Raw genomic sequence first — 25,925 nt, 5'->3', positions numbered from 1 at the left:
CATTCCCTTCTATGTCTGCAAATGAAAGAGGATACTCAATGACGGCACAAAATTAAAGAACAGCTCTGATTGCATTATTCCAACCTGCATGAACTAATTCAGCTTGCGGAGGTTCTTCGAGAAGCTTGGTGGTATTTCCAGTAAAAGTCTGCGATCCGAGAGTTTATTACGTCTATATGTGTGGCATGCTTAGGAATTAGATATTAAAGTCCTTGTGCTCCACTGAGACGATGTAGTTGCATATTTTAATAGCCAAAGGTAAATCAGAATCGAAGGCATTGCTATCGAAACCGAAACTGAAACAGAGCTGTAGCAGCCGCCTAAAATCTCGGAGTACGAAATTAGCGGTCTGACCACCCGCTCGGGGCGCTGGCGGCAGTGTAGTAGCTCAGCCGCAGGGCCCTTCGGGAGTGTCCGCTCTTTACGTATGTTTCTCTATGGTGTGGTTTCCACCGCCACATCACCACCACCACCCCCCATTATATGTACTACACCGCGACCTCTCCCCTTGCCACGCATGCGCAGTAAAGCGCAGCGGCACGGCACACCAGCTGCGTGCTTTGACGTCACAAGGCTTCTCGCGCATGCGCAGTCTTCTTGGCCGAAGGCGAGTGGCGTCTGCTCCGCGGTCGGCGCACCGCGCCGGCAGCTGTGCAACTCTGACGTCACTCGGCTCTCCTCGGTCGGAGGCGAGCGCCGTCTGATCCGCGGTCGGCGCGCGGCGCTGACATCACTCGGCTCCTCGCGCATGCGCACAACTGGCGACTGACAGCCACGGCGAGACTGCTGGTAATGTAGCTCTCGCTACAAAACCAGCAAAGCGCCGCACCGGACGAACGATGGCGTTCGGTGACCTCCCTGGCCACGCTGCAACACGCTGTCGCCTCCCGCCCTTGAAGACAAAGCTGAAGCGTTTTTTCTTGCTTTTTATTTCCTTGTATTTTTATATTGAGAGTGCTTTATGATCAGTATGATGTACGATTTCTATGCTGCATGTTTTGTTATTTTATTTTCATGTTATTTTGTTTATGCTTATTTTTTATTATTTTTAGAATAGTACGATTTTATTACTTTTAAAATAGTACGACTCTGCGATCAGTATGATATGATTTCTATGCTGTTGGGTACTTTTCCACTCCTAGGGTTTCTTGCTTACGACGACACGAAAATTTTCTTGGACGGTAGAGGTAAACAGCTTCGCTTAAAATAGTACTGAGAACTTTCTAGTGTGGGCCTGTTAAAACATTGATAGCGGGCAAAGAGCCATTGTATTATTTCTTTTTGTTTCGGTATTGAATTATGAGTAAACGTTTTCTGTCTCTTGGGCAAATAGGTAGAAAAGAGATTTTTAAAAAATTAAATATATATATGCATCGTGTTAAAAAGCTTTGACATCAGTTTTTCAATACGGGGATGACCAGCTAAAAAATACAATACGCTGAACTTCTGAAATAAGAATAAAAGGTTTTCCGAATAATAAATAAGAGTTTTGACCACAGTTGGAAGTACTCAAGGAGACATGGTGTATTGCTGATATTTTACAAGCAACAGGCTCTGTGTAAGCCCCTTGGTAGTTAGGCTAATGTGGGAAACTCAGACATTCCGTTCCGATGAGTGCCCGAAAAGAAAAATTCTAGTTGAGCACAAGTAAAAATCCACCTTAAGAGCTTTGAGCTCGGTGATCCCCATTCCATCATCTTGCTTGGTGCAAGTCAACACTGGCCGTGTTTGGTAAATTTAAGTACACACGCTCAAGCTCAGAAATGACTTCGTTGATGTCGCTTGGCATTGAGAACTGAAGTGGTGAATCCGGAACACCCACACGGCGGTGCACGACCAGTTGCAAAACAGCATATAAGTTTTTCGCAGGAGTTTCTGAAGGGAGAATTTTCTCTCGTAATTTTGATCTTAAATTGCTGCTCGCTGATGAAAGTTTTCTAATGGCGTGACCTTGCGGTGTTATTGACATTAGTCAACGAGGTATGAATGTGAAGTCCACTGCACTACATTAATAACTTTCGGGATAGGGGGTGTGGGGATACTTGAATTTAAAACAACAAAATTTATCTTGAAGCCTTACTAAGACTGCCGCGAAAAGGCCGCTTTCACAACGCAAATATGAATGGACGCAAGAGGCGCCAGGCGGTCAGTAACGGTGAGAGAACGGGACAGCGCGAGTTTCCAATAACATTTTCCTTTCTTCGGGCCAAAGTGGTCTAAGCAAAGCATTCCTAATTTATAAATATTTCACTGTAATTCCAGCTTTTGGCTCAAGACACCGTTTATCTAATGGAAGGTAGACTGTGAGGCGTCAACCTTGCGACGCTACGAGTGCTTCTTCGCGAATATCCTTCCATAGGTCCATAAAGGAGGCATCGTCACCCCTGTCCCGAATCTTCGCCTCCATGCGGCGTAGTTGCTCAGGAGTGAAATAAGACTTCCAGTCACCGAACTTGCCTCTCCGCACAAGACAGTACCGACCATGGTCTCCTTCGTATGCAGACTTGCTTGGCACTGTGGTCTCTGTTCTACGAGTCTTCCAAGCTGGATCTGCTAATTGAACATCCAACACCAGGACATTCTTCATGTATTCTGCCGTTGACCTTTCAAGTACCGTCTTGAGCAAGTCGTTGTCTTCTTCGAGGCGTCTGCCATAGTAATCTCCGAGGAAGTAGGCAATCTTGACGACCGCACTCCTAGTGTCCTTCTTAAGTTGTTCGTACGTCAAGAACAGCAGATTCGGCTCGTTCCTAAGTGCATAGCCGGAGGCAACGTGGTTGAAGTAATCACCGTACCCGAAGTCTCCGCGCATAAATGCGTCGAAGAAGTCCTCGAACGAACCGTCGCGGAAGTTGAACATGCTCAACGTCGTCACCATGTGGTAGAAGGAGACGCACGAGTCCCACGGGTTCCGAGCCACGTATACATACTTGGCTTCGGGGTTCATCGTGTCTCTGGTTAACGGCTCGTGAGTAGTGAAGAGCCTGATGGCCAGAGGCGACTGCCAGCCCTCGGTCTCCATGCGGCCGATGAAGCGAACGTAGCGCACAAAGTCTACATGCGTTGGCACAGGCTCGCCCTCTTTAAGGATCAGTTCGATGATGTACATAACCCAGTGTGTGCCGGCTTTCGGGTACGTACATTGCACCAAGTCGCCCTTCTGCGCACGGAATTTCAGGCTCGCCCTGAAGACGTCTGGATCCAAGCCTGGGCAGCGAGGGACGCCGTCAATAATCTGGCAGTACGGCTTCTTCGGGGCCATGATCCTAGATGACGAAAGAAAAGCAGCTGAATCCACCAGCTTATGACTTGATTGCACCTCGCCTGCAACAAAACAGAAGGCAAGGAGAATTTATTCAGTGAGATTTGCTGAAAACATTGTTAACCTAACATTGATAGTGTAACAACATCGTCAAACACCGCCCCAATCCCTCCTTCTTGCCCCCCCCCCCCCCCCCGAAGCTAAAGCTATATCCTGTTCACGCTGACCACCATTGCACCATTAAATTGTCTGGTGCCCCTTAGAACAAATTACATGCTGTCGCCCATGTCTGTTCCGAGATCTACGAGTTTGTTCGCAGAATAGATGACAAGTTTTTCCATCTTCAAAATCCGCAATCGGCTTTCGTACTATGCGTCAACTTGTTAAATGGCAGCTCCGCTCCCCCAGAGTTGTGCTTAAAAGAATCCGCTGAGCGTGCTTTAGTCGCCAATAGCAGTTTCGTAGTTTCAAGCAGCAGTTGAAGCAGGGAGTGTATAGGTCGGTATCGGATTATGGACGGAGCAAGAATGTATTGGCGCTGTGCACTGCGTTCGCCTCACACTTAGCCAATCTGTCTTTCGAAAATGCTCCAACGCGGTCACACACTTACGGGCGAGTTGGTGTTGGCACACTTTTTAAAAACAGGAATAGAAACAAAAAAACAAACCTGCCACAGGGCATGCTTTCGACTGGTCTTTATTTAAGACAAGAAAATATTTATCCTCAGTCAGGTGCGCAAGGGTGGAAAGACCCCAAGAAAAAGAAAACATCGCCACCATACATTCCAAGGAATCGTCAAATGGTTACCCTGAATAATTTGAGCAACACTGTTTCCACTTCGATTTATTGATGATTTCGCTCGCGCCATACCATGCTAGCTGTCTCGGTTAGCTCAGTTGGCACAGCGACCGCTCCGGGGAAAATGTGGCCCTAGGTTTGGATCCTGAACCAGGACTAATTTTTCTTTACCTACGAAGTCTCTATGGAAGCTGTATAGCTTTCTTTTGTAGACGTATAGCTGAGGCTAGGGTGGATGCCAATATGTATTTGCTCCCTTATTACCATGGAAGGAATGACGCCACATTTATGCCCTGCTTGATATGACACTAAGGTGCGTGCCTGCCAGAAAATCGAAACCGTACTTGCACTTAAGCAGCACCTCTTTCTGATGCATTGACGTTGTCGTTTCGTTCACGCACTTATAACCCGAGTCATAAATAAGCGACGCTTCCAGTATCTCTTTTTCGAGCTGTAATCTGCCGCGTCCTACGATTAGGAGTCTTGTGCAATTCAAGTAAACATCTCCGCCAGTTCCTTCAAAATTCAGACTATATCGACGTCGAGAGTAGGCGTTAGCATGAAATGCACTGCATGAAAGGCGTACCGTAATCTAGGGTGATCTCGTCGTCAAGAGTAGATGTAGGCATGAAATCCACTGCAGGAAAGGCGTACCCTTACTAGGACGGCTGATAGATACTTATAGCCGCGCACGAATACTAGGGAGCGCACTTTCTTTTCTTCGTGAGCGACAGCGTGCTCAGTATTCTTTGCCGCTTTTTGTGTATGGCGACCGGCGCGACCGGCGCTTGCCACATGCCGAAGAAGATGCGAACAAAGTGGCACAACAACCACAACAACAACAAAAATAACAACGGCCGCGGCTGCAACCTGCCATAACCGGTTACATCGGTTACATTATGGTTACACCGGCAAGATGGCCGAAGATCTTTTAATTAAAAGAGGCGACGTGGATTGCGGTTAGGGTAAACCTTCCTTTAGGTATACGTGATGGAAGGCAACAGCCACCGAAACCAAAAAGCATAGTGGATGTATTTTTTAATATGTAGTTGTTCGTCAGAGGGAAATTAATAAAAGCAGAAGGAAAAACGACCCCAAGCTAACTGTGAGATCTGAACCCATGACCTCCGAATGTCATGCCCGGTGTGACCACATGCGACATTCAGAGGTCATGGGATTGGATCTCACTGGGAGCATGCGGTGGTTTTTTCTTTTGCTTTTATTAACCGCCCACTGATGAAAAACTCTAAATTAAAAACTACATCCACTATGCTTTTTGGTTTCGGTGGTTATTGGCTTCCGTCATGAATGCCATAACGAGAACTTTTCCCTTTTACTTTTATCTTTCTGTTAGGTAGCTAGAGAAGGAATTTCTGTTGCTTGATCTTAGTTAGCCTACCTAGTAAAAGAAGTTGTAACTTTTTGTTTTAGTTCAGAGCACTGAACGCCTGCTCACTTAGCTGAGTACCTGTTCTGCGTGTGCCGATGAATAAAAAAGTAAATGAAAGTAAGATGCTGTCTCGTCGTCCTTTCTTCCTTGCGTAGCGCTTTTCGAAATAGAGGGAAGTTCAGAAGAGTTCTACTTTTGGCTACAGTTTACTGAGAGACAGAGATTCAAATTTGTGCAGTGCTGCGAGGTGTTGAAAGTGATTTCCTTCGTGAAATGGGTTTCACTGCATAAACGATCAATAACTACAAATGGATGATGTCCTCTGTCAACGATAGTCATTAGGAGAAGGTTGGAGGACTGACACACACTAAATCTCAGAAACTACTTTCGTCGCTACCTCAGCGATGCCGGAAAAGAAAACGACCTTATCTGGGCAAATACGGTGACTGGCAGCTCATTATACGCGCATTGAGTTGTTTTTTTGTTCTCTCTGCAACAGATGGTGTCATCGATTGTACTGATCATTCGATGCGGGTGGTCGAATTTGGAAGCGAAGAAATCTGATACCAGCGTAAAAAAAAATGGACACAGAACACAAGCTTTGGATTATGAGCATCGTTGTAAAGCTGAATATGTGGAAGAAAATTTGAGATTCTTTAACTGCTAGGCGCAAGTTTGCAATTTGAAATACAAATTTTGGAGCCGCATTTCGACGAAAATGCTGTGGTGTCAGCTGCCGTTCAATAGCTATGAAGTCTACGACACTCTTGTGGTGTGCTGTGCCTTCGTTAATGGACGTGGACAAAACCAATCAAGCCGTTCACTAGGGTATCCTCTAATGGCTTACGTGCCAATTCTAGAGAAAAAATACTGGTAACAAAACGGTTTAATATGTTGAGAGCCAAGTGAGAGTTGCTTTAGATGAAGCTTCCTGACCTCATAGGCCTTCCAATTGGTTGCAGAATAAAAATAAAAAAGTGCTTCGACAGCCATCATGTAATAGTACCCTTTCTGCTTTGAAACCAACGTTTTACAATGAGGATTTCTTACAATAAGCGGCCGATTAAAATCACCCTGCACAAAGAGTATAGTTTTCTGTAAGTGTGGTTAATATTTTATTATATGCAGTGAACGAAGAGGACCTTAATATGAAAACTATTCCTGCAAAACACATTATGCTTCCATTAAATGGCGTGACATTTCAGATGTTTCAGAGAAGACTAAGCAATTCTCAAAAATAGGTTTTTTGAGGTTAAAATGTGCTTTTTCGGAACAGTATTACAAATTTTGGCATCACCAGAAAACCGGCGAACCATTTTAAGAAATAAGCTGGTTAACTTATTTCTAATAATTAACTTTCTGACTATACAAGTTCGGCATCTAGATACAATTACAAATTTATAACCAGTCATTAGTAATAGCCATATCATTTTTTTAATTTAGAAAACGCTGTGGCTCGGCAAGATTTTGCTTTGTCTAGTTCGTGCACTTGAAAGGTTGATTTACCTGTATGCTTTTCAAAAGGATATGCATTTTGGCATGATGTAGCCAAATTTTGCACATCCACAGCGTCGAGGATAATCGCGCTTTCAAAATCTTTAATATCAACCAGTTGCCTAGCTGTGATAGTTAAAAAGTTAATCCCCAAATATTAGTTAACCAGGTTACTAAAATAATGCACCAGCTTTCCGGTGTCCGCGAACGTAGGTAATACTATGCCGCAACAGCCATATTTTGCCCCAAAAGAACTTATTCTTGAAAAATTACTTAAATATTCCCTCAAACACCTGGTATATGGTAACTGCAGTTCGCGCAGTAGGTGTTAGATATTTGCATTATTTCTTGCAGCAATCGTAATATCCATCACTGTTTTTGATTGCTACCCACGAACCTTGGCAGGACAACATTTTGTTGAAATGATTTCTTCCGCAAGCAAACACTTACGATCCAATGCTTACTGGCTGGTTGAGCTTAACCCCATTTGCATAAGCTGTAGGAGAACGATGTTTTGAGGGATAGTTTACCAAAACAAGAGTCACTAATAATGATACAGTCGTTACTGAGGATCGTCATGTCCCCGTCTGGAGTACGGTACTACTTCAGCAATGCATAGGCACGCATACGCCCTTCTCGCTCATAACCTTCTCTTACCCCATCATGACGCGGTGCAGCGGCTACAGCCGCCACCTGTCGCTGCTTGGATGGACTGCCGTTGAGATTTTCAAATCCACCCGTGCGTTGTCTAATCTTTCTTGCATAGACAGGAAGCCTGTACTATTATTTTTTCTGCTTGTTCAGTTTTCAGTACTATCCGTGCCACCCTTAAAATTTTATTGTCGTTAAGTACTTACTGCTTTAAGCAATATTCGCGTTCGCGCAGTCTCACACAAACAGATTTAAGGACATTAGATTTGCTGCCATTCACAGTGGCCTGAATTCGACACAGCTCATTCGCCCGAGAAATGCTCAGTCCTGTCCCAAATCTTCACATTCAAAGGCATGCAACCTCGTTAAAAGGAACCTCATATGAAAGTATAAATAGCTTCAATCATGATTTCCAGTCAGATGGGGCATTTTCCTACATTTTAGTTGCCAATGGCGCAATTTATAGCGGTAGTTCTGGATAGCTGTCTCGCCTTATGCGCTGACGTTCGGGTTTACGGCTGGTCGACTGGTCAGCTGTTTCGATTGGTCAGCCAAAAACCGCGGCATTTTCTGCAAAACGCGTGTGATATTGCATTTGGAATAAATTAACAACATTTTGTTCTATTGTTCACTCTTCATATAATGAAGACAAATGTTTGACTGCCTTGCAGACGCTGCCATTATTTTAACGTACTATATAATCAATGAGATTAAACCTGGCCGTGTAGCCCGAATTCTGAAAATAAAACAACCGTAAGGGATTAACACTTTGCTGTCATTTCTTGTGGGCGTGCGGCACAGGTACAATGCTTGTGATAGAGAGAGCATGAAGTTTATTCTATAAACCGTGATACCCGCCGCCGTGCGGGTGGAGGGATACTAGACACGCCTTGGCTCAGCAGGTTAACTATGCTTATAGGATGACGATCATCAGCTTGACTGCGTCCACTGCAGGGAAGAGGCCTCTTCCATGTCTCTCCAATTGACCCTATGCCTGCAAACTTCTTAATGTCATCCGCCCACCTAACCTTCTGCCGGACCCTGCTACGCTTACTTTCTCTTGGAATCCACTCCGTTACCCTTAAAGACCAGCGGTTATCTAGCCTTCACATTACATGCCCTGGCCAAGCCCATTCCTTCTTGATTTCGACTAGAATGCCATTAACACGCGTTTAGTCCCTCATCCACTCTGCCCGCTTCCGGTCTCTTAACGTTACACCTATCATTTTTCTTTCCATAGCACGCTGCGTTGTATTTAACTTACGCTGAGCCCTTTCTTTTAGCCTCCAAGTTTCTGCCCCATTGGTGAGTACCGGTAAGATACAGCTGTTGCAAAACTTGCTCTTGAGGGACACTGGTAAACTGCCGTTCATGATCTGAGAGAACCAGCCATATGCGATCCACCCCATTCTTATTCTTCTAGTTATTGACCTCTCATAATCTGGATCAGTGGCCACTACCTGCCTTAAGTACACGTATTCCCTTACCACTTCCAGCACCTCGATATCAATTGTGAGCTTCTATTCCCATGCAAGCCTGTTGAACGTTACAGTCTTCTGCGTGTTAATTTTAGGACCTATTGTTCTGCTCTGCCTGTCTGACTCATTTATCATGCTTTACAGCTCTTCTCCTGGGTGACTTATCAAGGCAATGTCGTCAGAGAATCGCTCATAAACTGGTTTCAAAAGGGTATACCGACTAATCGCTCGCCTAACGCCTAATCGTAAGGCAGATATGTAGAATGGTTCCATTGCAGGGTGAAGTCTTTTAAAGAAAAGTATCAAGTGTTCAGCCGTTTCTTCCTCCTCTCCACAAGCATTGCACAATGCGTCTATATTGTGGCACCTGACTCTATATGTTTGATTCCGCAAAACTCCCGTCCTGACCTCAAACAACAAAGAGCTTCCGGTGGAGTTATCACAGTTACCCTAGATATTTTCTTCGGCAATTTCCTGCTTAAAGATCCTGTATGTTCCCAGTGCCGATTTCGCCAGCATCCCTGTTACTCACAGAGCTCTCTCGGTTTCTTTAACCTTTTTCTTAACCGATAATTGCTAATTTTGCCCCCGATTGCTGTCGAGATATTTGCTTGTCAATTTTCTAGTTCGCTTTCTCCATTTTGTGTCAACATTCCTAATGTACAGGTATCTGAAAACTTTCCTAGCCCACTGCTTTTCCCCCATTTTTCTCAATCGCTCCTCAAATGCTATCTTCCTGCTAGCTTCTCTGCTTTCGAACGACGCCCATCCCATGTCATCCTGTACCCCCTGATTTGGTGTATTGCCATGTGCTCCCAAAGCTAGCCTCCCTACGCCACGTTGTTTGATTTATAACCTTGCTTGAACATCTGGTCTCATGCACAGGACTGCATTGCCAAAAGTGAGACTAGGAACTATCACCCCTGTGCAGATCCCTCTTACCACTTCATATGTAATTCCACAGTGCCCTATTTTTCATGAAAGCAGCATTTCTACTAGCTTTATTCACTACATATTTTTCATGCTCTGTCAGATACTCAGCACCGTTATTTATCAACACACCAAGATACCAGTACTCATCCACTACTTCTAGCGTGTACCCCTGTATTCTATGCTCGCCGCCCTCATTAAATATCATGACTGCAGGTTTTCCTTACTAAACTTTAAACCTAATATATCTCCCTCTGTACCACAAATGTGTATCAACTTCTGCAAATCTTCTTGTTTTGACAGCCATTTGCACGGTATCATCCGCGTAATTAGCCCCGGTAATGCCTGTTTAATCCATTTTCCTTACTTGAAAAAAAGAAAGGTTGAAGCCTAGTCTGCTCCTGTCTAGTTAGGTCTCTAACCCTTGCAGGTACATGAACAACAAAAGAGACAGAGGATATCCTTGCCTGAGCCCTCGCTGTATCTCTATAGCCCCTATGCATTTTTTCCAATTTTATAAGCACTCTGTTTCCTTTATATAAATCTTTTAAAAGATTAATTACTCCATCTTCCACATCCAATGTGCCCAGTATGTCCCACAAATACTCTTCAATAACGTTGTAGTAGGCTCCCGTAATATCCAGAAATGCTAGCCATATGGGCCTGTGTTCCTTTTCCGCAATCTCTATACACTACACCAATGAAAACTGATTGTCCTCCAATCTCCTTTGTTGTCGGAACCCATTTTATAGCTTCCCTAGCAACCCCTCGTTCTCTACCAAAGCCTGCCGTCTGTCCTTTATAATCTGCATCACCACCCTGTAAACTACAGATGTCACTGTTATGAGACGGTAGTTGCTTATGTCAGCTTTGTCCTCCTTTCCCTTATATATCATGTTCATTCTACTTAATCGCCATTCATTGCGTGCTTTGCCATCCACTATCATTTTGTTGGCTACCTCTATTAATGTTTACTTAGATTTTAGTCCTAGATTGTGATACATTAAATCGAATCAATTTTGCGTTTCTGCATGTTTGTATTCCTGTATGTTTCATGTATGCTCCTGTACTGCCTTGTAGAGGGGACCGTGGGCTCTAGTCAAGCTGTTCAGCAGCTTTTACCCACGGCCCCTCCATCGTTTTGATGGAAATAAAGCTGTTATTATTATTATTATAAATACTATCTGGTCCTGCCGACGTACCACTAGGAACCTTCTTCTCTGCCCTTTCAAAGTGTCTTTGCTCAAGGTAAGCAATTGCAGTAACTGGTCTATCCTCCTTCGATAAATGATGTGCAACATTTATTTCTTTAAATTTTTCTGTCATTCTTGATTCCATGTGTTTCATCGCTTCATCACCTTTCAGTCGAATACCCTGATCTGTAACAATAAACCTTTGCTATAGCCTAGTAATTTTACTCATTGCATTTAGATGCTTCCAGAGTTTCTGAGCTGCTTTTCTATCCTTTTTATTTATTTTTGACATCTACTGGGCACCGTTTCTTCTAATTTTCTCATTACTCAAATAGGATGCTTCCCTTCTTCACTTTATGAAGGTGTCCCATTTTCTGTCTACTCAGCTTCTGGTTCCCCCCTCTTCTTTAAATATCTGTGTTCCCTGGACACTTCCTGACGTTTCTCTATCGCCTTCTTGACCTCCTCATCCCACCAACTCTTGGGTTTGTGTCTTTTCACTTTTGGCTTGACTTGAACCTTAGCTCTAGGTCAAGTAATCGAGTTAATTTGGTATAAGTGCAGTCTGTTTCATTATCCTCAAAAATTACTTGCTCATATTGTTTGGATGCTGCTTCGAATTGCTTTTCTGAGTAAGAATTTCCCTCTGTTCATCTCGCTGCAGTCCTACATTCTTTTCTCTTGTGAAACTGAAATTGATACGTTTGTGGCCACTACCAAGACTTCTGGATCCATGTTCATCTATGCACATTACCCCTAATCTATTATACATCTTATGTGACATAAGCGCATAATCTATCGTCGAGTGCAGACACCCGGTCTCCCATGTTAGGAGCCCTTCACATTTCTCGGTACTGTTGCATACAACTAAATCATCCTGTCACACATATCCGGCAGCGTGCTTCTGTCGAATCTGTGTAACCATTCAGGTCTTCTATGTGTGATTCCATGTCGCCTAATATAATTATCTCGCCCTCTCCTCCTAGTTCATCGATGTCGCTTGCAATACATTCTACCATTTTCCTGTTTCCTCTTTGGCGTTAGCTCCTGTAAAAAGGTATACAAATCCAAGGAGTGTTTGCTCTCTGCTACTTTTCCTTTTAGCCATAAATGTTCCTTGCATCCAAGTTTAGCCCATCGAAAATTCATACTTTTATGAATGAATGCCCCATTCCACCTCCCTTTCTGCTGCCCTCTGTCTGGGTTACAGGGTGGTTGCTCCATGTCTCTAAGATGTTTCCACTAAACCATACACCAATAATTCCTCCTGCCATAACTGTCCTTCTATTTCCTCCCATTTCAGTCTATTCCTGCCTCCTTGCGTGTTAATGAAACCTATATCTCAATTAACTTGGCCCTGGCGCTTGCGTCTATTTCTTCTCCTATGGTTCCATCGTCTTTGACCTTGGTTCTTCCTTCTCTACACTGGTTTCCTCACAGCTCTGGGTCCCCCCAAAAAGCTGTTGCCTGGCGACCTATCCTACTACCCACCCTCTTGCCAGTGGCACCACCGTAGTGAATGCCATCCTGTGCGAAAGGGTGGGAGCTGACCTCGTACATGTCCCTGTTAACTTCCATTACCCCGTATCCTAGTCGTCGACTCATTAACAAAATTACACGGTTAGCCTCAACGACCCTCATTTCCGTTCCGCTAGACTGCGTATGGACCTCTGGGATTGTGCATATGGTCACATGCACACTCTCAGAGGCCTCTCTAAGCGTACGCATCCCCAGTTCTAACTGTTTCTCGAGGTTCTGGCTCCTCCCCTTCAGAACTTCGTTGAGACCAGCATGGATAACGACAAGGTGTTCATTATCCATGCTGCTCCTACCACTAGCTGGGCTTTGGACATTGCATCTACCATGCACTTCCCTGACTGGGCCTACACCTGCACCCGCCTGTCCAACTTCACTGTCGTCAAAACGCCTTCCTCTGCCTTCGCTACGTTCGAGTCACCGACTACCAGAACCCTTCTGCGCTCTAACCGTTCGCTTCCTGACTGCGACTGTTGCCTTCCGAATTGCGCTAGCTGTCTCTCCCGCCGTCGTACGCTACTGTCGCGCGTCACCGTGCCCGTTTTAATCTTTCTGTATTCCCCACTCAATGTTTGCTGCGCTACAGCGCTGTAGGATCGACGAGCGTCGTTTAGGTTTACCACGCTCTCATCGTCCCCCCCCCCCCCCCCCCGGACACTGCTCCAAACCGGGGTGACCTACCGGCCGGGACCTGAGCGCTTCTACCTGCTCTGCTAGCTGGGCCCGCTTTTCCCGCTCCTCCTTCAGCTCGCCCACAATTCGCTCCAGCAGGTCGGCCATAGCCCCCTCACTCTTAAGCGACTCGGCGACCTGAGTTTCTAGCTTATTCTAATTATTGTCCTGTGCGGCCCACTGCCCTAACTAAACCGGATTAAACCTCCCGGCTCCCGCCTTTTTTCGAACTGAACGCGGTAGGCAGGCGGAGTCACCCAACGCGTGGAGTGCCTTTAAACAAGTCCAGTGGTGGCTTCGCTCTCGCTTTTATTTAGTTTCTCACGTTTCTGTGAATCAACGGTTTCAGTCACAGACAATGTAGCCGCAGATTAGGCCCACAGAACTAAAAATACACGTGGACTCTGATATACGTATCACTCCGCCGATGGCAGAGCGGCAAGCCGCCACTGGACTGCATGGCTGACTCTTCTTATCTACCGCGTTGAGTTAAAAAAAATATTAGCGGGAGCCGATACGTTTAATCCAATTTAATCAGGGCAATCGGCCGCACATGACAATAATTCGATGTTGCTAAGAGCGCCTGGAACGTGTAAATAGAGTTGCCGCGGCAAAAAGACGAGTTCAGATGCCTCTATAGTGCACCTTTAAGACGCTTACATAGCCACAGACAATATAGCCGCAAATTAGGCCCACAGAAATAAAAATACACGTGGACTCTGATTTACATATCACTCCGCCGATGGCAGAGCGGCAAGCTGCCACGGGACTGCATGGCTGACTCCTCCTATCTACCGCGTTGAGTTAAAAAAAAATAGCGGGAGCCGGTACGTTTAATCCGATTTATTCAGGGCAATCGGCCGCACATGACAATAATTAGAAGTTTCTAAGATCGCCTAGGACGTGTAGATAGAGTTCCCGCGGTAGAAAGACGAGTTCAGATTCCTCTATAGTGCACCTTTAAGACACTTACATAGCCTGCATGCGAACCTAGTCCCATCTGCCTCGGCTAAGCTCCCGAATTCGGTCTCGTCTAAATAACGCCAACGGCCGCACTCCTGCCTCTTCACTAGCTCCCCGTCCACACTGGCTTTCCTAGCTTACTGACCAATCGCCCGGACAACTACGTAACGTTAAAGCCCGCCACAATTCCTACACAAAGACCTACGGCACGCACACCTCCGCTAGCCTTCCTACCCTTAACACGGTTTAAACCTACCGCCCCTACAGCATCCACTATCGTCGTAAAATGAAACGCGAACAGCGGAACGCGTGGCGATAGGCCCAATTGCGGCCACTTGCCTGTCGTTATCAGAGACAGGCGCGAATTTCCGGTTCGAGATAGTTTACTTCTATTTTCTTTGGCGTTCATTTTCTTGCTTTGCCACTGGAGCGCCACATTCATACTTACCACCGATTGCACCTTGCACAGAGCTTTGATTTTGCTTCCACCGATGCTATGCTATCAGCATCGGGTTGCGATGCGAACAGCGCAGGAGGCCGATCGGGAACGGTCGGTGTCCAACGTGGCGTTTTTAATCGCGTTTTTTTTTAATGATAATGCGCACAACTTTAAAGCCACCAGGAAAGCTCAAATACACTGGGACCGATCGTTCACGCGTCATTTCAAACTGACAATGCCGAGTGTAAGCCCCGAAGAAAGAGCTCGAATCGTTCCTCACTGCAGTCTTGGCGTGCAACAAAAGTGGGATTGCAGAGAAAAGAGGGCATGCACTGTCTACGATTAACAGAATTTGCCAGGCCTACCGCGACGAGGGACGGCTTGAAAACTTGCCTCGTGGGCACATGCAGTGGGCTACAGGAAATGAAGACTTACATATTGTGGCCGCTGCAGCAGATGCATCCAACATCACTGCTCGCGAGATTAAGGAGACTTTCGAACTGTCTGCCAGCACCTCCACTATTAGGCGCTGTCTCCACGAGGATGATGTGCGAAGCCGCGTACCGTCGCAGAAGCCGCTGGTCTCAGCAGCTAACCGAAACGCAAGACCCCTGTTTGCACAAAGCCATGCATCATGCCCCGCATAGCACTGGCGCTGCGGGATGTTCTCTGATGTGTCTGGGTTTTCGACTCGTTGGGACCAGCGTAGCGAATTTGGAGAGCCGAAAACACCAGGCGTGTCTTTCCTACCAAATACGCATGTTGACACTGCCGTATTTGATGTCGGGCTGCTTTAACAATATAGGTAAAATATTTCATAATGCGACGCGAAAAGAGTCGTTTTATTTATTTATTTGTTTGTTTGTTTGAATTACACTCAGGACCAAAGGCATTACAGAGGGAAAGGCTAGAAAAAAGACAAATGCAGGCATGAGTCACTCCTACTTATGGAATATTAGCTAACATAGTTTACAAGCTTTGTTACAATCCTAGGCATGCAATGTTAATTTAGAAACTGCGAAAGAGATAATGATCAACAATGGAAGTGAGCGATCCGGGAAGGTAATTCCAGTCCTGTGAAAGTACGCGGAATGAATGACTGAAGGCAGTTTCTCGTACGGTAAAAAGCGGTGCCAACTTTTTGTGCATGGTAAGTGAAGAGAGAGAAAGAGAGATAAACAAGGGAGGAATAAGAAAGTCATTATTAACATGGGGCTGTAAAAAATTTTATGAAATAACAGAGACGAGAACATTTACGACGAGAGGTGAGTGATACGAGTTGGAATGATTTTGTTTTATTGCTGTTACGCTAGCGAATCGATTATAATTGCGAATGAAACGAACGCAGTTATATTGAACTAATTCGATGAAATAAAGTTTTCACTACTGGAGTCCCAGATGAGTACGTCATATTCAATCTTTTGTGTGCTGTATCGATATTAGGAACCTATGTGCATATTTTTTGTGCAGAGTTCTTACCGAGGTATTTTCACCGTCTCTGGTGATGAAACATATTATAATCAAAGAAATTCTCCGTTTTTTTTTCTTTATTCAGGTTTGAGCCCTCGAATCTCCAAAGCAGCGGCCGCTGCTCCGTGGGTGTGTGAGGAGCAGTGTCTAAAGATGGCCTTGGACCACTGGTTCTTCTGGAAGGCAGATTCAGTGCTGAAGCTTACTGCGACGTCATCGCGAGCATCATGGTGTCTTATGCACTCGACGGCCCATTCTCAGACGGCCTCTACTACTTCCAGCAGGACCGCAGCCCAATACACATGACGAAATCAGTAACGTGCCTGCTGCAGCAGCTTGCAGGTATGGTGTTGGAGTGGCCTTCTCAAGGTGCAGACATGAACATCTGGGGAAATATGTGGCATGCCATAAAGGAGGCCCTTTCGCGGCGGCCACTCCAGTGCTGCTCCCGGGATGCTCTGTGGGCCGCTGTGCAAGAAGAGCGGGGGCGCCTACGCACTTCGGACTTTGCGGCCCGGCTCTTCGACAGCATTCCGCGACGAATGGCAGCTGCTGTGGCCGCTGGAGGTGATTTCACCAAGTATTGGAGTTTTAGAAGAGGGAACCTATTGGTTACGTGACAGAGGTGGAAGTGCGCGCGCGCAGGACGACTACACCTCTCGAGTAATTGTTCATCTAGAGCCTTGCTATTCTCCGATCCGCCTAACGATACGGTGTCCCTATTCTAAATCTCCCTGTTTGTGCATCATGAGGCAGCTGCAGATTTCTCATCTAATTTACCTCACCAACATATCGGCAAGGCTTCCATGAATGTGTCTCGTAAGTGTGGTGCTGCAGCTACTGTGAATAAAGCCTTATTCTCTCCGCACGGAGAATGTGCAGATTTCAGCGCACGTTTGGATCCACGTATAAATTCTCTCGACGGTATCGCCTTTGCGCGATCATAAACGACAAAGCCTGTTTCCTTTAACCGGTCCACCTTTATTTGTTTGCACTACAACCAGACGTTGATAACACGGTAATGATAGCAGCAAAATCAAAGCAGTATAAGGGAGCTCTCAGCACTCGCTTCACCCATGCGGGCGACAGCCTTTCTCGCCAGAGAAACCGCGGTGCGACAGTTGCGACCGGTGGTAAGTATGAATGTGGCGCTACAGTGGCAAAGCAAGAAAACGAACGCCAAAGAAAATAGAACCAAACTATCGCCAACCGGAAATTCGCACCTCTCTCTGATAACGACAGGCAGGCGGCCTCAATTGGGCCTATCGCCACGCGTTCCGCTGTTCGCGTTTCATTTGACGACGATAGTAGAAGAGCAAACACCAGAAAACACTTAGCTGCGGACGAAGTCGCTGGAGCTCCGAAAAAAGCGTCCTCCTCGGCTAAGCTCCCGAATTCGGTCTCGACTGAACAACACCAACGGCCGCACACCTGGCAGTGCACTAGCTCCTCGTCCACATTGGCTTTCCTATCTTACTGACCAATCGCCCGGACGACTACGTAACGTTAAAGCCCGCCACAATTACTACACAAAGACCTACGGCACACACACCTCCGCTAGCCTTCCTACCCTTAACACGGTTTAAACCTACCGCCCCTACAGCATGTACAAAAGCAAACACCAGAAAACACTTAGCTTCGGATGAAGTCGCCGGAGCTCCGAAAAAAGCGTCCTCCTCGGCTAAGCTCCCGAATTCGGTCTCGACTGAACAACACCAACGGCCGCACACCTGGCAGTGCACTAGCTCCTCGTCCACATTGGCTTTCCTATGTTACTGACCAATCGCCCGGACGACTACGTAACGTTAAAGCCCGCCACAATTACTACACAAAGACCTACGGCACACACACCTCCGCTAGCCTTCCTACCCTTAACACGGTTTAAACCTACCGCCCCTACAGCATGTACAAAAGCAAACACCAGAAAACACTTAGCTTCGGATGAAGTCGCCGGAGCTCCGAAAAAAGCGTCCTCCTCGGCTAAGCTCCCGAATTCGGTCTCGACTGAACAACACCAACGGCCGCACACCTGGCAGTGCACTAGCTCCTCGTCCACATTGGCTTTCCTATCTTACTGACCAATCGCCCGGACGACTACGTAACGTTAAAGCCCGCCACAATTACTACACAAAGACCTACGGCACACACACCTCCGCTAGCCTTCCTACCCTTAACACGGTTTAAACCTACCGCCCCTACAGCATGTACAAAAGCAAACACCAGAAAACACTTAGCTTCGGATGAAGTCGCCGGAGCTCCGAAAAAAGCGTCCTCCTCGGCTAAGCTCCCGAATTCGGTCTCGACTGAACAACACCAACGGCCGCACACCTGGCAGTGCACTAGCTCCTCGTCCACATTGGCTTTCCTATCTTACTGACCAATCGCCCGGACGACTACGTAACGTTAAAGCCCGCCACAATTACTACACAAAGACCTACGGCACACACACCTCCGCTAGCCTTCCTACCCTTAACACGGTTTAAACCTACCGCCCCTACAGCATGTACAAAAGCAAACACCAGAAAACACTTAGCTTCGGATGAAGTCGCCGGAGCTCCGAAAAAAGCGTCCTCCTCGGCTAAGCTCCCGAATTCGGTCTCGACTGAACAACACCAACGGCCGCACACCTGGCAGTGCACTAGCTCCTCGTCCACATTGGCTTTCCTATCTTACTGACCAATCGCCCGGACGACTACGTAACGTTAAAGCCCGCCACAATTACTACACAAAGACCTACGGCACACACACCTCCGCTAGCCTTCCTACCCTTAACACGGTTTAAACCTACCGCCCCTACAGCATGTACAAAAGCAAACACCAGAAAACACTTAGCTTCGGATGAAGTCGCCGGAGCTCCGAAAAAAGCGTCCTCCTCGGCTAAGCTCCCGAATTCGGTCTCGACTGAACAACACCAACGGCCGCACACCTGGCAGTGCACTAGCTCCTCGTCCACATTGGCTTTCCTATCTTACTGACCAATCGCCCGGACGACTACGTAACGTTAAAGCCCGCCACAATTACTACACAAAGACCTACGGCACACACACCTCCGCTAGCCTTCCTACCCTTAACACGGTTTAAACCTACCGCCCCTACAGCATGTACAAAAGCAAACACCAGAAAACACTTAGCTTCGGATGAAGTCGCCGGAGCTCCGAAAAAAGCGTCCTCCTCGGCTAAGCTCCCGAATTCGGTCTCGACTGAACAACACCAACGGCCGCACACCTGGCAGTGCACTAGCTCCTCGTCCACATTGGCTTTCCTATCTTACTGACCAATCGCCCGGACGACTACGTAACGTTAAAGCCCGCCACAATTACTACACAAAGACCTACGGCACACACACCTCCGCTAGCCTTCCTACCCTTAACACGGTTTAAACCTACCGCCCCTACAGCATGTACAAAAGCAAACACCAGAAAACACTTAGCTTCGGATGAAGTCGCCGGAGCTCCGAAAAAAGCGTCCTCCTCGGCTAAGCTCCCGAATTCGGTCTCGACTGAACAACACCAACGGCCGCACACCTGGCAGTGCACTAGCTCCTCGTCCACATTGGCTTTCCTATCTTACTGACCAATCGCCCGGACGACTACGTAACGTTAAAGCCCGCCACAATTACTACACAAAGACCTACGGCACACACACCTCCGCTAGCCTTCCTACCCTTAACACGGTTTAAACCTACCGCCCCTACAGCATGTACAAAAGCAAACACCAGAAAACACTTAGCTTCGGATGAAGTCGCCGGAGGTCCGAAAAAAGCGTCCTCCTCGGCTAAGCTCCCGAATTCGGTCTCGACTGAACAACACCAACGGCCGCACTCCTGGCAGTGCACTAGCTCCTCGTCCACATTGGCTTTCCTAGCTTACTGACCAATCGCCCGGGCGACTACGTAACGTTAAAGCCCGCCACAATTACTACACAAAGACCTACGGCACACACACCTCCGCTAGCCTTCCTACCCTTAACACGGTTTAAACCTACCGCCCCTACAGCATGTACAAAAGCAAACACCAGAAAACACTTAGCTTCGGATGAAGTCGCCGGAGCTCCGAAAAAAGCGTCCTCCTCGGCTAAGCTCCCGAATTCGGTCTCGACTGAACAACACCAACGGCCGCACTCCTGGCAGTGCACTAGCTCCTCGTCCACATTGGCTTTCCTAGCTTACTGACCAATCGCCCGGACGACTACGTAACGTTAAAGCCCGCCACAATTACTACACAAAGACCTACGGCACACACACCTCCGCTAGCCTTCCTACCCTTAACACGGTTTAAACCTACCGCCCCTACAGCATGTACAAAAGCAAACACCAGAAAACACTTAGCTTCGGATGAAGTCGCCGGAGCTCCGAAAAAAGCGTCCTCCTCGGCTAAGCTCCCGAATTCGGTCTCGACTGAACAACACCAACGGCCGCACACCTGGCAGTGCACTAGCTCCTCGTCCACATTGGCTTTCCTATCTTACTGACCAATCGCCCGGACGACTACGTAACGTTAAAGCCCGCCACAATTACTACACAAAGACCTACGGCACACACACCTCCGCTAGCCTTCCTACCCTTAACACGGTTTAAACCTACCGCCCCTACAGCATGTACAAAAGCAAACACCAGAAAACACTTAGCTTCGGATGAAGTCGCCGGAGCTCCGAAAAAAGCGTCCTCCTCGGCTAAGCTCCCGAATTCGGTCTCGACTGAACAACACCAACGGCCGCACTCCTGGCAGTGCACTAGCTCCTCGTCCACATTGGCTTTCCTATCTTACTGACCAATCGCCCGGACGACTACGTAACGTTAAAGCCCGCCACAATTACTACACAAAGACCTACGGCACACACACCTCCGCTAGCCTTGCTACCCTTAACACGGTTTAAACCTACCGCCCCTACAGCATGTACAAAAGCAAACACCAGAAAACACTTAGCTTCGGATGAAGTCGCCGGAGCTCCGAAAAAAGCGTCCTCCTTGGCTAAGCTCCCGAATTCGGTCTCGACTGAACAACACCAACGGCCGCACAGCTGGCAGTGCACTAGCTCCTCGTCCACATTGGCTTTCCTAGCTTACAGACCAATCGCCCGGACGACTACGTAACGTTAAAGCCCGCCACAATTACTACACAAAGACCTACGGCACACACACCTCCGCTAGCCTTCCTACCCTTAACACGGTTTAAACCTACCGCCCCTACAGCATGTACAAAAGCAAACACCAGAAAACACTTAGCTTCGGATGAAGTCGCCGGAGCTCCGAAAAAAGCGTCCTCCTCGGCTAAGCTCCCGAATTCGGTCTCGACTGAACAACACCAACGGCCGCACTCCTGGCAGTGCACTAGCTCCTCGTCCACATTGGCTTTCCTATCTTACTGACCAATCGCCCGGACGACTACGTAACGTTAAAGCCCGCCACAATTACTACACAAAGACCTACGGCACACACACCTCCGCTAGCCTTCCTACCCTTAACACGGTTTAAACCTACCGCCCCTACAGCATGTACAAAAGCAAACACCAGAAAACACTTAGCATCGGATGAAGTCGCCGGAGCTCCGAAAAAAGCGTCCTCCTCGGCTAAGCTCCCGAATTCGGTCTCGACTGAACAACACCAACGGCCGCACAGCTGGCAGTGCACTAGCTCCTCGTCCACATTGGCTTTCCTAGCTTACAGACCAATCGCCCGGACGACTACGTAACGTTAAAGCCCGCCACAATTACTACACAAAGACCTACGGCACACACACCTCCGCTAGCCTTCCTACCCTTAACACGGTTTAAACCTACCGCCCCTACAGCATGTACAAAAGCAAACACCAGAAAACACTTAGCTTCGGATGAAGTCGCCGGAGCTCCGAAAAAAGCGTCCTCCTCGGCTAAGCTCCCGAATTCGGTCTCGACTGAACAACACCAACGGCCGCACTCCTGGCAGTGCACTAGCTCCTCGTCCACATTGGCTTTCCTATCTTACTGACCAATCGCCCGGACGACTACGTAACGTTAAAGCCCGCCACAATTACTACACAAAGACCTACGGCACACACACCTCCGCTAGCCTTCCTACCCTTAACACGGTTTAAACCTACCGCCCCTACAGCATGTACAAAAGCAAACACCAGAAAACACTTAGCTTCGTACGAATACGATGGAGCTCCGAAAAAAGCGTCCTCCTCCGACGGCGTCACGAGCCAAAAAGCGGAGTACAGCACTGTCGCGCCATCTTACGTACGGAATGGATACCACTGTGAGCGCCGATTAAAGAAACAATTTAACGGCAAAAACACAGCCGGTCTTTACTACCATGAAGAACATGCGGCGCCAGTGACATCTTTGTCATGTGATACTGTGGGTCATCCAAGCATGCCCTATTTTGTGCCGCAACGGAGGACTCAATGAATCGCGCAGTTGTATTCATCTTATATTCTTGTCTCTTCTTTGTGCGTTTTAACGTCCCAAAGCGACTTACGTTATGAGGGACTCTGTAGTGAAGGGCTCCAGATGATACCTGGGGCTCTGACATCGCACAGCACGCGAGCCTCTAGCATTTGGCTTCCATCCAAATGCGTCCACCTCGGCCGGCATTGAAGCCGCGTCTTTAGGGTCGGCAGCCGAGCACCAAGACACCGCTTCGGCTCACCTTACATACGGCACTACTCATAGCACCTAGGCTCATAACGACGTCCACACTGTACCTACAACTTATGCTAGAAACACACGCCCACTCAGCAGCTCGCATCTACTCGGCGCGAAGGCAGTGCGAGAGAGAAAAGAAGGGAAGAATGAGGGGTTCTTCGAGTGCTTGCCACGCTTGATAAGTACGCACGTATACTTACTAGTTCACGAGTAGTACAAGCACATCCCGCATCGTCGCACCGGAAAACAGGAAGCCATCCGTGAGGCCGACCGGCACGAAGTCGCGAAACTTCCGTACTACGGAGAATGTCGATGCGTACAACACGCCACGCGCTCGAGTCAACGAAAAAGTACAAAATGCGACTGCTGCCGTCACGAGCGAGGTGCAGCTTCCGCCATCGCAAAGCTACGGAGAGAGGGCGTAGCTATCGAGGAACAATAGATACGCTGGCTGGGAGCGAGGAAATGGGGTTGTGCCAGGAACGGGTGACCTTCGCACGCTGCTGGCGCTTTGAGCTTCTTCCACGAGAGCGCGCCACATGTCATCTCGCATTTTAAAGTTTACTATTTCGATTGTGCGGCAAGCACAAAGTTTTTTCAGCTGTACGGAAACCGAATTTCAGCCTAATGGCCTAAGCACTCTTCTTCAGAATCGCTGTGATGCCGGTTGCGAAATCTTCGATGTAACCTTCCGTCCAAAAGTGCTTCGCCCCTTGCTGGTTCAACGAGCAAGTCATGACTAAGCCATGAGAAAATCAGCGCTTTTAATTCGGATTATTGCTTTATCTAAGCTTGCCAGAAAAATGCAAGAAAGAGACAATATGTCAGCTGCGAGGAAGGATGTAATCGCAAAAAAATATTCCTTGACTGAAAGAGATGGAAGAAAACGAAGTTCAGGTCGAGGGCTTCCACTTTTTTGGCACGGTTAACACCTGGATGCCAAATTCTTTACAATACTTCCCGCATACACGTAGGCTGCCAGTAATGTTGCTGTTTTGCGCCTACCATGTATATTGCGTATATTGCTCAACTGTATTATCCGGTCCTGACGAGCTTTGGAATATAAAACGGTACACTTTCCCTCTTTCGGACTTCTAGGAATCCCTTTCGGTAACGGTTCATTAAATTTTGGCTGTGTATTAGTAGGAGATTGATTTCTAATTGATCCAGAGCGCAACGCAAGACAAGACGACAAAGGACTGCTTTCCAAACCATCCAGGCAAGAAACAGGTCTTTAAGAAACAAAGAAAAAATAACCGGCAGGCCCAACCAATGCAGTGTTCAAGATAGCAGCAGAAGGCTCTCAGGTGTCTGACAGTACGCCGCGTATCTTGTGCTTTGCTTGCTAGCGTTCTCTTTGGCATTGCACCATTTGCAGAAACGCTATCGCACATTCATAACGTTTCGTAGAATTGCAATCGCTAATAACCGCTTTGTTCGTGTCTGCGTCATCGCCCTCTTTATCCTTTAGCTGGAACTAGACCTTCCAGAGTGGAATTTGACAAGTTTTCATAAAGAAATGATAGGAACAGAGCTTTACGAACGGCAGTACGCTTCTGAAGCCCGTTCGGAGAACTGCTTCTGGACAGGGATGTGAGAAAGACCAGATCGTGGCTCAATACTAAATTAATACTGAATTACCGTAATGCTTTTCTGCGCAATGATAACTTCTTGCCTTTTAATTTCCGTCTCTGAGTGACAGATTGTTTGTATAGAAAGAAGGTGGGGAAATAGTTTTACTGGCTATGGCATTGTCGTTTGGAACGGCGAAATTGCGTCAGCTCCTGATCCACATTGCTGGTCCCACATTGAAAAATCTGGACGAGCGAAGTAAAGCAACGAACGTGCCAGAAGGCCTCGCACTGTCCGCTAATTGCCTACTGTGACCAAGGTAGATTTCTGAGCAGCGCTCGAGTAGTTTTTTGGAGAACAGTGGCTTATAAGGACATTTAGGCGGAGAATTCAGCGCGCAGGGACGAAAGATACTGGAAGGGGGACAGAAGGGGGGAGAGGGGGTCTCGCAACTGAATCTTATGTTGAGGATTTATACTACGCCCTTCCCCATGACAAACTCATGGTTGCAGTAAAAGAGTGCATCACCCAGCACAACCATGTAGTGCAATTTATACGTAGGAGTGGGATTTCAGTTGAGAGTTTTTTGGAGCTGCTTTCTTTCTACCTAAATACGACGTTTGTAGGATGGCGGGATAAAATCTTCCTTCAGAAACAGGGTATGTGCATTGGTTACCGTGTAGCTTCGGTTCTCGACAAATTTTTCCTAGGGAAAGTGGATGAGGCCATATTTCGTAACCTTAATGGTCTGTCATTACGGATTAGGAGGTATGTTGACGTTTACCTTGTACTGGCTGAAAAGGGTGGACAGGCGAGGCGTACTGTCGACGTCTTGAAGGTTTTCAAAGAGAATGCCATGGGCCTAAAGTTCACATTAGAAGTACCTGTGAACGATGAGCTACCATTTCTCGACATCAGGCTCAAGTTCAAGGAGGGCCATGTGTGATGGGTGTACAAACTTAGGTCCAAAAATCTCCTTTCCACGGAGCTCCTTTCCACGGTAAAGGCTGATCGTTCCGGTAACGGAACGAGAATGTGTGTTTGCGGCGTCGTGTATGAGGTACTGCTATCATGCAGAAAAGTGTAGGTTGGCCAAACGGGGCGCTGCCTGAACGTTCGGCTCATGGAACATGATAACCTTCCTTCAACTGCGTTAGTTCAAGCATCACTGAATTTTGTGCAGAGTGCACCAAGAAGAATAAAAAAAAACGTGCAGCGCTTTTTTCAAAGATCCGATTGTGTTGTACCGGCATCGTGACCAGCGCACTCGAGAGATAATGGAGGCGTATTTTATCGCGAAGAAAAAGATATATGTGCTAGCACTCCTTTCATCACGTTGTATGAAAAAACAGATAGGATTGTTAGACGCCTGATGATGTGTCACCTGTTGATCTGTGGTGCAAGTGTACTTCGGTTTGTTTTTTATTGCACGTTGGAGATGATAGTGCCCCCT

The 25,925-nt window shown here is 47.2% G+C and overlaps 1 protein-coding gene and 1 long non-coding RNA gene across 3 annotated transcripts in view; one reads left to right on the top strand and one right to left on the bottom strand.

Annotated features, from left to right (window-relative positions):
• The window catches only part of LOC144122064 (uncharacterized), an 85,285-nt gene extending 67,245 nt beyond the window's left edge, over positions 1 to 18,040 (top strand). Inside the window, exon 3 of the long non-coding RNA XR_013312793.1 lies at positions 16,362 to 18,040. This is a non-coding gene — a long non-coding RNA (uncharacterized LOC144122064). The remainder of the gene's footprint in view (positions 1 to 16,361) is intronic.
• Positions 1,500 to 23,312, bottom strand: LOC144122063 (3-alpha-hydroxysteroid sulfotransferase-like). Of its 2 annotated transcripts, none has more exons than XM_077655578.1 (2): positions 23,101 to 23,312; positions 1,500 to 3,324 (listed from the first exon to the last, which is right to left on the bottom strand). In XM_077655578.1, the coding sequence occupies exon 2, from the start codon at positions 3,260 to 3,262 to the stop codon at positions 2,312 to 2,314; it is 951 nt and encodes a 316-aa protein (XP_077511704.1). In that variant the 5' UTR covers positions 3,263 to 3,324; positions 23,101 to 23,312; the 3' UTR covers positions 1,500 to 2,311. The 2 variants fall into 2 exon arrangements, with proteins under 2 accessions (XP_077511704.1, XP_077511705.1); XM_077655579.1 differs by lacking the exon at positions 23,101 to 23,312 and adding an exon at positions 22,734 to 23,012.
• Between the last annotated feature and the right edge of the window lie 2,613 nt (positions 23,313 to 25,925).

This window comes from Amblyomma americanum, chromosome 2 (assembly GCF_052857255.1).
Source record: "Amblyomma americanum isolate KBUSLIRL-KWMA chromosome 2, ASM5285725v1, whole genome shotgun sequence".
In the NCBI taxonomy this organism is placed as follows: Eukaryota; Metazoa; Arthropoda; class Arachnida; order Ixodida; family Ixodidae; genus Amblyomma; species Amblyomma americanum.
Note: the sequence above shows the minus strand (reverse complement) of the source record. Positions and strands in the feature narration are given on the sequence as shown.

Coding starts and splice junctions, on each gene's coding strand:
- LOC144122063 (XM_077655578.1), bottom strand. CDS start 3,262: ATGGCCCCGAAGAAGCCGTACTGCCAGATTATTGACGGCGTCCCTCGC.